We start from the raw sequence: 12,583 nt of genomic DNA on the forward strand, positions 1-12,583 counted from the left end.
GCCACAATCCCTGATGAACCCTGCATGTAGTCTATGGGTGTGTAGACATCTGTCTAAATTAAAACATTCTGTACTTGAAGGTGGCTAGGGTAAATTATAGGTTTGTTCGTTAAACAAAACGATAGCTCTATATTCTAATAGTAATCATTGCTAATCAATGTTTATCAGTGGACTATCAATTTCATACAATCTGGAAAGAGCACCCATTTATCAGCTTCACATTTGTCTTTTGTTTGTTTCTCTCTCCTGATTGGATGAAATTGGTATCCCGACATGAAAATGTATTTTCTGTTCACTACAGAACTGGAGAGATGGGCAGACACCTGGTGGTACTGAAAACTCTATGTCTAGATATCAATCATTACTATGGTAATATAAAGATATTTCACACTTATTTTAACAAAAACAACAAATCACTTACATGCCATTTAATTTGATAAACTTTGTACCCTATTCCATTAGTCCAGAGAGTCCTTACATGTGTCCAAACCCAAGTACTCTGGACAGTTAACATTTCTCAACCATACCTTCCAGCCGAATAAACAACAGGTTGCCGTTGGTCCACTGGTGGATCCAATGCTGCAGGGTGCAGCACTTCTGTTCTGCCTCGGAGCCTGTCCTCATGACCAGCCTGCCTGTGGCATCCACCACACAGTATTTCTGGTAGAGTCCGTTAAGGTCAGTCTCTACCGTGCCGTGGGGGACAGTATTTGCTGGCCGGTACATCAGATAGACTGGAATCACTCTGTGTGAGAAAATTATTATTATGCCTCATTTATACTTTTTTGCACATCATGCGTGTCGGCCACAGAAAATAGCCACACTCAGCTCATCATCATTATCATTATCATTATTATATTATCAGGAGTAAATCTATGATACTCACTCCAGTGTGTGACCAAAGTGTTCAATCACCCTGGCTTCAGCAGAAAAGATTTTGCAGTATTCACGAGCCATGTTCTGAATCCTGCATTCCTGGTTGTAGAATATTGGAGGAATGTCATTAGGGTAAGGTTTGGCACAGGTGAGTTTATAGTGTTTTTATAGTGTATTCAAAATGATAAAATAATAATATATTAAATCATTGACTCCAGTATTGAGGAATGCTGCAATCCGTAACGTTTATATCATGCCCTGGATTCAAACTCGGTTTTCCCACGAGAGACCAAACATTTATTGCACAGCCAAGATGAAATGCCTGCTGGGCCTGGTGGGACATTATGCTTATAAGCTTCCTTCAGGCAGTACTACTTGTCTACCAGTAGCTGTTCTACCCGGCATCAGGGTCTCAATGCTCACAACGTGCCCATTTTGAACATGGAAGTGGTTAAGTCTGTCTTTGGGATTTATAAACATTGAATCAATGAAAAGTAACAAGAGTTTGTGACTAAATTATAAATACATTGGATGCATTTGGAACACAGTTCTTTTTTCTTTTCTTTTTTTTTTACATTTCCTGAGAAGTAACTATTTTGGACAGGTTTCCAGCAACTAGGTACGTGAACAACAAACAACAAACGCTAAACAGTGGAACAGATTTCTAACTTGCCTGTTGGACAACCTCCAGGTTCTTCTCTAGCAGTTGTCTCTCCTCTTTCCCACCGTATGTAATGGTGTTGCATACTTTGATGATGCACATGGTCCCGGACTCGAACACAGGCTCCAGACCATAGATGACCTTTGCCCTCCAGGCTTTGCGAGAACAACCTTCTCCAATGTGGGACTCCTGCATCATGTTAGTTAAATAAAACTAATGAAATAACAAAAAACTGGAATTGAAAACCAAAAAGCCAAAAAACATTTTAGTTAATAAAATAAATAAATGATAAAATAACTGAAACAATCTTTGTCAGTATCATATATATATATATATATATATACACACACATATATATATATATATATATATATATATATATATATATACTGTAGGCCTATATATTATTTTTTTTATTGCAAAAATTGAGAATCCACAAGTTCACAAACAACACGACGCATTGCGATTGGCTGTTTTAGCTATTTTTCAGAGCTTTTGGAATCTCGCCCCTCGACTAGCCCACATTACAATAATAACTAGAAAAAGTGCCCTTCTGGGCATAGGTCAGGAGGATATGAGTGTATGTGATGTTTGGCTAAATGTTTAGGAGTATTATACACAATGTTTACGTGTGTGTGTGTGTGTGTGTGTGTGTGTGTGTGTGTGTGTGACGCGGCTTGTGGCGATTTGTACAAAACGGGTACAAAGCGGGCTACTCCTGAAAGGTTTAGAAGACAATTGTAGCCAATGAGGGTGGATTATGAGAAATCAAACAAACCCGACCTTGATCACATAACTATGGAGAGCATGTGTACCGATTTGCATGAAATTTGGCTAAAATCTGAAGGAGTAATATTAGAAAATGTGTTTTACATATGTTGGCCTCCTGGTGGCGCTATAAAGAGCAGATGTGAAAAATTCCAGGCAAAGGTTTTTCCTTGGCTTCAAGGGAGTTGGCTCACATTTAAAATAAAATCTTGAAAATGTTCAATGTTTCTTCCTCTGCCTAGTGGGAATGTGCCTGCACAATTTCTGGGGAATCACACGATGTGTTCATGATTTGCAGCATTTTGTTTGAAACTGAGCACACCTGCGAACTTTGGAAGCCAATCGTAGCCAATCAGGATGGAGTCGTTTCGTTGAATGGCTCTAGGGAGACTGTGTACCAATTTGCATGATGTTTGGACAAAATCTGTAGGTGTACTGTCCAAAAACTTGTTTCGCTAGAACAGGCCGTTCTGTAAATTTTGGGGCAGAGGTTCATCGTTGGCATCCAGGGAGTGTGTGTGCAAAATTTGGCATCGACTGGGTTAACGGTGCCGGAGATTATCTATTCACAGACGGACGGACGGACACACAAACACAGACACACGGACGGACGGACGGAGTGCAAAACATACTCTCTCCTCATGCCTTCGGCCTGGTGGAGACAATAAAATTAAATAAAACAAACACTAAAATAATAAAATACTAAACCAAACCAAACCAAAGCCTTTTCTCAAAATAAAAACTAAACTAGACTAAAATACCAGAACTAACTGAAAAATGAAGTAAAAAACAAAACAAAAAACAAAACACGAATGAATAATTAAAAACTATAATGACCTGCATCATGATGCGGCCGAAGAGTTTGTTGGCCCAAATGCCGCCGTAGGCCACGCCCTTGTTCAACACCAGTGGTGTCATTTCAATCTCCTCCCCAACTGCATGGCACAAACAAGTGGTGGAAAGTAATCAAGTACACTCAAGTACTGCACTGTGTCAATTATTGTAGTTTTTACCACACTATACAATTATTTCAAAACTTTAGTTACAAGATACTCTGTAGATTTAGATTATTATTACAAAACATACATTAAAGGTATAGGGTTAAGTAGGCCCTACAGTTTCTTTGGTTAAATGAAGTGTTACATATTTTTTGATAGTACTCATTGCTTTTTTTATACTGACCGTTTCAGGTCAGTATACCAATTTGATCCAATCAGGATAGCGAACGCAGTCAGAATACAGTTTAAACAAGTGAATTGTAAGACAGAGAAATGAGCAGACAAAATTGGTATTGCAACACTATCAAAACTAAGCTGATAAATGGCTACTCTCTCCTGATTGGCTGGAATTTTGTCACATACTGTAAATGAAAATGTAGTTTCAGTTTATTAAAGATCTAGAGAGACATGTTACTGAACAAACACTATAGCAATCATTACTGCCAGAATATAGTTATTTAACCTTTTAATAAGTTATTTTATTTGTTTTAAACAAAAAATATCACTTACCCTACCTTTAAGCAAGAAAGCACTATTATACATGTATACTCTGTCTATTCAGCTGTCAATCTACAAGATCACAATGTGTCGCATCACAACCTGTTGTGAGCTTGTATATCTGCTATTTTCAAAAGATTTTGACCAGTTTTTAAAACTTGAGTGTGAAATGGGATATTCTGTACAATTAATATGGTACTGTTGTTGCCAGCCAGTACATTTACTCAAGTAGTAAAATTATTTTACTCCTAACATAGTATTTCTAGATTTTCTACATTGTGATATTGCTACTTTTACCAGTGCCGGCGCTACCTACTGTATACGCGCTGTGAGTAGGGCAACACGCAGAGGGGGGCAACAAAATGTGCCATAAAGTGCCAAGCCGACCCTCAAAAGAACAAATTTCTCTGTGGCTCCACCGCGTAATGACAAGCGTCCTCACAAACAGTGTAAATAGCCGATCTGCATGAGGAATAGCAGCGCTCTCGTCGGGAGGGGGGGCAACACAAATATCCTACGAGTAGGGCAACCAAATGGTCAGCTACGGCCCTGACTTTTACTACCACTGCAATTAAATTAATGTTTGATGATGTTACAAACCTAATAAACACAAATGAAACAAACCATCATGATCATCTTACCTCCAAGCTCCTCCCGTAGGAACATTCCAGCCAAGACTGAAGTAGAGAAAGGTAGAGAGACAACACAATGAGACAAACTGTGTGGATGTTTGTTTAAATTAACCAGCGGTCTTCAATGTTTTTCAGGCCACCATCCCCTTAGCCGAGAGAGAGAGATGAAACATGGAACGCCACTAAATAGTGTAGAATTATTATAAAACCTTTTTGACAAAGCCTTCCATTTAACTTGGATGCTTTGAGCTTTGAAGAGACTTTCAAAGCAAGCACACCTAGCTAGCTGATTGTCTTATCAATGTTTGTTGACTGTAGGCCTACATGTGGAAAGATGTTTGTATTTAAGTGACTATGAGTTGTCCATGCTGCAGCTTTGATAGATTCATAGATTTGTTTGACAGCACTACCATAATTAAATATTTGTTTTGTTTGTTTGTTTACACAATCGTGATCTTTCCAATAACACATTCAAATAAATACATAAATCCTATTATCACACAATAAATTGGCAGCCCTCCTGTAATAACCCTGGGTTGAAGACCCATGGATTAGATACACTTGAATTTTGCGGGACTTCAGCCCGCTCATCCTAGCGCCACACGTCGCAAATGGAAAGAAGGCAATTGCGGGAGGTCGATACTGTTTTCTCTTTTTTTACTTGGAAAAGCAGACATGGCAACCCATGATATTTTCATCTTGCTTGGAAAGTGTAAACTTGGCAACCTGGCTGAGTGGCCCTATTTTGTGTTTTGCTTGTTTCTATTTCCATATAAAAGCAAGCATGGCAAGTGGCAATGTGTCTATATACCAAGTTGCTTGGATGTCGCAAATGTGGCAACCTAGCGGGAATAGTATACTGTACTGTAGTCGATCGGTACTGTACTCTACTGTTCTGTTCTGTTCTCTAACTCTCATCTCATCTCTGCTCTGCTCAACTCAACTCAACTTTATTGAATCGTACCATACTGTGCCCTACTGTACTGTAGCGAAATGTACAGTACTGTACTGTGCTGTGCCTTACCATACTGTACAGTACTGTACCATAGTGTGCAGTGCTGTGCTGTACTGTACCATACTGTACTGTACCGTACTGTACCGTGCTGCTGCGCCCTTTGTATGTGTGTGGACGTGTGTGTGCGAATGTGTGTGTGTGTATGTGTGCAGTGAAAAGGGGAGGGGTCGGGGAATGGGGAATTTGTGATGTAATTTGCATCACAGCGAAATGTTGCGCAATAACAGTGTGTCTGATAAAAGTAATATTTGTACAGTAAATATGACAGTTGTAGGGAAGCGATGTAGTGCATATGGATTCGGGTAGCGTGCAGGATTTTGTGCGCATGGGGAGATGTGTGCTAATGGAGTGGTTTGGAAGAAGGCGAACGGATGAGTACATACTGTCCACACTCAGTAAGAAGTCTGTTGAGTCTGTTCCATGTTGGTTTGTGATGGAACACCCATAAACCCCACAATCTCTGCTGGAGGCCTGGACAATGGCTAGATTGACTGGAGTTTCATCCCCGGCACTGAGAAATAAACAGATGTTTCGTATAATTACAGTAATCGGCATATTGACTAAATTGGGAGAAAAAAGGGGTAAACATAATTGTCTACGGTAAATGGGTGGAAACAATTAGAGAGTTAAAACAAAAACAAATGCATTGCAGAACCAATCTAAAGTCTTTAAAGCGGTCCTTCAACAATCCAATTATCTGTACTAGACCGGTGCCTGGCTGTAGAGCACAGAGAAGTTGGAGATCCATGCCCCACCCGGCTATGCAATAATTGTTGTACCCGTGTCAGAGTACCCATTCCACCCATCTGTCTGTGTCCCTTTTATGCATGGATATTTCTGTATCTGTCTGTCTGTGTCCCTTTATATTCCTATATATGGAGTTCTGTGTCAGACTTGCCCAAATATGGAGTGTTATGATGTCAGAACAGGCCAGCTCCATATATGGAGTCCTGTGCAGAGCCCGGGCAGAGGCCATGTAATACTAAAACAATGTAATACTGCCTCATCAAAGTTGGTATTGTAACTTTATATATTACTTGCATGAGAGACCAGAGGGGGAGAGGTGGTCGAGTTATCTGCTTTAGCAGACAGTTTGAGGGTCCAATGGAGTTCAAAGGTTTTGTCCGAAGCACTTTTAAATACTTTTTATTGGTTCAATATTTTTTTTAACCAACACACAGACGTAAAGGGTGTTTAATAGCATTGATTTATGAAAAAAAATGAAAAGAAAAAAATCTAAAACCTCAAAAATGGAGTTAGGTGGTTTCCCTCAGACAGCTACGGCTTGTAGGCCTATAGGCCTATGCTAATTTCTGGAATACCAATTTCTAAACAATGGAGAGAGCAACCAGTGAAGATATGATATCTCACCAGGCAGTCACCACACTCCAGCTCACACCAGTACCTTCTTTCAAGCTGAGTGACCTCCACTTCATCCCTGAACCATTTGATGGTGGAGTCAGCAAGCACGTTGAAAAACTGGCACCACAGTTTCAAGTGTCCCGAGGCGTCCGAGAACGGCTCTCCCCTAATCTTACGGATGACCTGAGGAGCTGTGAGAAGCAGGGAGAGAGGGGGGGACACCCCAGTGTTGGTAAAGATAATACTCTTTCTAATGTTTCATCCACATTCTAATGCCTGATTTATGCTCGGTGGCATCATGCCATGTAGCAAAAATAGCTGATGTACACACTCACAACGCATCACACTACAACGCGTTGTGTGCTTGTAGATCTGCTATTTTCTCCGTGCGACACCAGCGTGCAACTAAGTATAAATCTGGCTTAAGCTATCAGCTTCCTTAATGTGCAATGTGTCCGTTAAGCCTGTCCAATGAATCAGCCCCAGCATGCGTCGCTTTCACGGCAGCGCCAAAGCAAATGATCCAAGGCCATGTGGAGGATTTGAAGGGGGGTGGGTTACTTCCCACTGAAGGTCAGCCAAAGAAAACTGCACCCGATAATGACTCAATTTGTTAATTAAGACCACTTCCTCACAGCATGTAGCAGGCCGCAGCCTTGATTCCATCTGCACTGTCTGGAAATGCTTCAAACAATTAAAGCTGTTTTCTATTGCCAATGTTCAACAAAAAAAATACAATCTATTTAAATTTGCATTTGCATTGCAATCAAATCACAAATGTCATTCCAGCCAATCACAATTTGCGTCTTCACTTTTCTGTCCTCACTTTTGTCTTCAATGTATGTGTTTACACAAACACGGAAAGCTGGACATAGGAGGCCCTCAAAAAATAAAGAAAAATAAAGAAAAATGAACTAAAACATTGAGTCAGAGTTAGGTTGTTTCTTCCAGACAGCAACAAACTTTTTTTCACTGAAAATCTAAATTCTTAAACACAGGAATAACTATAGGCCAGATGAGAGAGATAATATCTGCTCAGATGATATGTACAGCATCACAGAACCAATGGAAAGACTTCATATTGGGGGTGTATCAGGATTGGTTTTCTCCTCTGTTCCTCTGCACATATCATTATAGGTGGAGATCGCTGATTGTCCAACTATGCAGGACTAATGAAGGATCATATATGTCATCATCATGGTAAATGTATTTATTTCCAGTTTTATAATAAGGGTAACAACAACAACAACAATAATAACAATAGCTTAAATGTATATACAGTAGGGCCTTTCAAGACACCCACGGAGGATATATATTTACCTTTGAATGGGTCTTGCTTGTCCTTCCCTGCTGGTTTATCCTCTTTCTGGACAGTGGGTATCTGCTGACTAGACTCTTGGCTTGGTTGTGGTTCTGCAACGTCCACGGTCATCTTCCTACGGCTCAGCAGAGGAGAACGCCTCTCTGTGGGAGGTGTTCGCTGGCCGCTGGGCTGAAGTAGAGGTGACCGTCTTGATAGACTCGGGGACACAGGGATGTTCTCTGGACCGGGGCAAAGCTTGTTGCTCTTGGTGGAAGCCTCATCATTCTGAGGCTGGTTATCTGAGGGAGACACCGTTTCACTGTCCTCCGTTTGCAGTTTAGGAGTGAAGATTTTGCGTCGGGCACCAGAGGCCAATTCTTGCGGTGTTGCAGAGGGGATGGGGGGTGTACCATTTCCCTTCCTCAACAGCGGGATATCTTCAGTATCGGGGGTTAAAGAAGAAATCTCTGAAGATCTGTCTGCCTCTGATACATAACTGTCTTGTTGGATATGTTGAACATTCACCCCTTGCAATTCATCCTTACTTACACTTTCCGTAACCAACAAATGAATAGTTTGTAAAGGTGGAAAATGAAGCACATGTATTTCAGTGCCAAGATCGCTTTTTGTGGTGCTCGTCGAATGGCCTTTATTGATAACGTCTGTGTTTTGGGCAGCATTTTTATTTTGAAGTTCTGTGTCTTTGCTATGACAGTTTGTCTCTGATGCTAGGACAGAAATCACTCTCGGTGAGTGCACAGAACTCATCTCTATTTCGACGTTTGGCGGTGGTATTCTGTGTTCTGGGGCGATGATCACCAACGGACTTGAAGTTAGGGAAACATTATCCGCAGTGTGCTGCTTTGGAGCCGAGCGAGTGACATTTATTTGGACATTTTCAGCCCCTAAAAGGCAAATGTCAGGATTAGCTTCCAGGGGAACGAGTGCAGATGCTACAGAATCCTGGTCAGTGTCCATGACGCTGTCATTTTCCTTTGCTGTGCTGCCAGGAAGTATTATTGCATTTTTTAAAGTGCTGTCTGCGTCTGTGACAGCGATAGGAGGGATTTTTGGAGATGGGACATTTGGGGATTGTATGGGCTCACATTCGGCTTGAACTATTCCATGATGAGCCTGAAGATGTTCAGATTTTATGTTTGAAGCAGGACTAGAATCAATGCTCATCTTCATTACCCTGTCAGGTTTGGGCTTTTCTGCCTCCAGTGACAGTCTACATTCTCTGTAGCCACTTGCTAATTCCTGCCTTTTCTCTGTTGTTATTTGTACTTGGGGTGTAGTGGGACATTGTTCATCTTCAGCAGAAATTGGTGACATAGTTGACACAGAGGAGCCGAGAGCTGTCATTTGCGCTCTCAACAGTTCGGCTATGGATATGACTTTGGCAGCGGGTGTTAGGATTTCCTTTAATTCATTTTGCTGCTCCAACAAGTTTGTCTTTTGGATGCTTGGTTTCTCTGGGTTCAGATTTGGGCATTTTAACACAAGTTCATTCTCATCCATTTCACTTTTAGACACATCCGCCATGGAAATATCACTGGCTTCCTTTCCCATGTCGCCTATTGTACTTTCTGTTTTACCGTGCTCACTTGTATTTAGTGGCAAGTCAGTTTCCATCTCAGCTTTCTTTTCAGGGGGGACCAAAGAGTCTCCATGTACTTGTAACGTTAACTTATTACCCTCTACTAGTTTCTCGTCAACTTGTATTTCTGTCTGTTCTACGGCTTTTATAGCTTTCTCAACATGACACTGCGGGACAGTGGGTGAAACGTTACACCCTGGGGTCTTCTCGCCCTCTGCGGGGCTTTCGAGGGGTGACTTTTGTATCTCTGTAAAAGGGACTGAACGGCTTCCATTTGATCCCCTGGAATGAGTCCATGTTCCCTGTGACATTGCGTCAGAGGCTGCGAGGACTGGATGGTGCAAAGCAGGGGTCTGGTTGTCATCTGGCGCGGGCTCTCGCTGCGGTCGCAGCCTCTGCAGTGGCTGCGTGGCAGTCTCTCGCCAGGCGGGTTGCGGTTCAATGTTGACAGGTGAATCATTCCTGCTCGTCTGTGTATGGGCCTGTGGTGGAGTAGATTCAGCACAATGTAGAAATAATATGTTACAAGGAAAAATCTGCAACCTCACAATGCATCTCATTGCAACAAATTGTGCGCTTGTAGATCTGCTATTTTTGAATAGGCAAAGTATAATCGGGCTTAATTTGTTAATGCATGTTTTGTAATAATCTAAATCTAGTAACTGGTTACACTGGTAACTAACGTTTTCAAATAATTGTAGTTGATTAGATTTGCCCCTGAGATGTAGTGCAGTAGAAATATAAAGAAATGGACAAAGAAATGGGCATGCTCATGTAAGCTAAGGTGAAAGCACTTCCACAACTGTGTATAAGCCAGTGCATAACCTTGAGGCACAAACAAGCAGCGGGTGCATGCTGTAAATACTTATTCTCTTATATGCCAGGCATTGGATACACACATGTCCAGGCAGTCCAGCACAAGTACAGAACAGAATAGAAATGTGGCCTGTAAACTGTGGATTATTTTTCATGAGCATGGGTATTTCAATCAGTGATATGTCAAAATGAACAGCTGTATATCAAAGCCATGGTGCGTGCATCGAGGGAGGGACGCTGACTTTATGGACTGTATTTATAATACTGGCATTAAAGGATCACTTCACCCTTTTTTTCTAGACTGTCCTCCTCTGAGACACAAAGTGACAGAAATGGTGCTATCTTATAATGAGTATTAGTGAGGACCAATATATATGAAGATTGTGGTTGTGGAAGGTTGTGTGTGATATAGGCCCAGAGATGCAGCTGTATCATATTGTATCAGCAGCACACAAGTTCCATTATGCATCACACATTGAAATTGAAGATTTTTAGGAACTATAGGCATGCTTTCCTTTTAGACAAAGACATGTTGATCCAATATTTTATGGCTGTCCTTGTTTTCATGGAGCATTGAGATTTCATACTAATTTAAAAGCGCTCACATATATACCATTGTACCTTGCTGTATATCGCGATGCAACACATTTTGTGTTTTGTGTTTTGCACACACACTCCCTGGATGCCATCAATGAACCTCTGCCCCGAGGGGCACTTTCTCTAGTTTAGTATGTTTCATTTTTTCGAACGACAAATTATATACAGTAGAGCTTCAGAGCTTAAATCTTTGATGGAGAATTTTATTTTACCCAGTATTGCATTCATGGTCATGATTAGATTTGACCTACATCACTGTCATACTCTCGTCCTTGTTGTCTGTCTGGTTGTCACATTCTCATGTCCAACTCATAAATCTCTCCTGCTTGTAAAACTTAGCTCAACCCTTTGTTAAACCCTTTCACTGCCAGGCACTTATCTGATGCTTATGCCAGTGCAAACCTTTTCATGCCAAGGTCCCCCACAATGATTATGTATTTGGCTGCGGAACCCCATCTCAAAATGTTTTGTACCAGAGACCTCCAGAAGATTTTAGTTACAATATGTTAGTTTAAAAGTTATGGTTTGCAGATACTGATTGTCAATCAGACACTGATTGACAACTTTACATCCTATCTGTAAAGAAAATCATGCAAACTAAATCTGTCAAAATATTCCCTAATAACAACTTTCTAGTGATCTGAACTTCTGAAGGGTTGCATTCGTGAGAAAAAACGTGCTTTTAAAAATGGAAATGTTGAGTTAGTTAGAGAAAAAAGATGTGAATTAAGATCTAAACTGAGACAAGCAAAAATAGACTACAAAGATAAAGTTGAGTACCAATATCTTTCAGGGAACGCCAAGAAAGAATTGGAAGGTCTAAATGTGATGATGGGCAGGGAAACTAAGCAGAAGCGTACCCTCCTGTCACACCCGTCTCCATCTTTTGCTAATGATCTAAATATCTTTTTCAGCCGTTTTGATAAGAATGACTTCAGTGTTGAGCGTGATAGTGTATGTAGGTCCATTCCGGAGTATGTCCCTATCACACTCAGTGAAAATGAAATTGTAGCTAGCATTTCCTGTATTAAGCCCAACTCGGCCCCTGGGCCTGATGGCCTTTGAGGCAGAGTGTTGAAAGAAAATGTTCATGAACTTAAAGGTATTGTGTTGATCCAGTATTTGCTTGACTCTCTAACAATGCCCAATTTATGGAAAATGTCTTGTATTGTGCCTCTCCCCAAGAAGCCTGGAGCCACTGAACTAAAATACTTCAGGCCCATTGCTCTTACTTCCATTTTGGGAAAATGTTTTGAAAGAGTTATAAGCAGACAAATCACAGCGATGGTTTCTAACCGCTAATAGATCATCTCCAATTTGCTTATAAAAGTCAGAGAGGAACTGATGATGCAACTATCAGCCTGTTTAACCTATGGACGGCTGCAATTTGAAACTGGCCCCGTAAAATCTGAATCCTCCACCCACCCCTTTTCCCCCTCACTGTATATGTTTCTTTT

The 12,583-nt window shown here is 41.0% G+C and overlaps 2 protein-coding genes across 3 annotated transcripts in view; both read right to left on the reverse strand.

Moving 5' to 3' along the window:
- Window positions 1–12,583, reverse strand: part of ctsh (cathepsin H) — a 111,489-nt gene that overhangs the window by 39,054 nt on the left and 59,852 nt on the right. The gene's annotated exons all lie outside the window — the stretch shown is intronic.
- Window positions 1–12,583, reverse strand: part of LOC310854987 (alpha-protein kinase 3-like) — a 35,704-nt gene that overhangs the window by 4,792 nt on the left and 18,329 nt on the right. For both annotated transcript variants that reach the window (XM_083759793.1, XM_083759792.1), the window contains 8 exons: window positions 8,131–10,195; window positions 6,854–7,001; window positions 5,832–5,959; window positions 4,443–4,478; window positions 3,143–3,240; window positions 1,550–1,726; window positions 887–975; window positions 528–745 (listed from right to left, as the gene is read on the reverse strand). In XM_083759793.1, coding sequence (XP_083615919.1) covers window positions 528–745; window positions 887–975; window positions 1,550–1,726; window positions 3,143–3,240; window positions 4,443–4,478; window positions 5,832–5,959; window positions 6,854–7,001; window positions 8,131–10,195 — 2,959 coding nt within the window. The remainder of the gene's footprint in view (window positions 1–527; window positions 746–886; window positions 976–1,549; window positions 1,727–3,142; window positions 3,241–4,442; window positions 4,479–5,831; window positions 5,960–6,853; window positions 7,002–8,130; window positions 10,196–12,583) is intronic.

This window comes from Protomyctophum parallelum (genome assembly GCF_964188405.1).
Source record: "Protomyctophum parallelum genome assembly, chromosome: 2".
Lineage (NCBI taxonomy): Eukaryota > Metazoa > Chordata > Actinopteri > Myctophiformes > Myctophidae > Protomyctophum > Protomyctophum parallelum.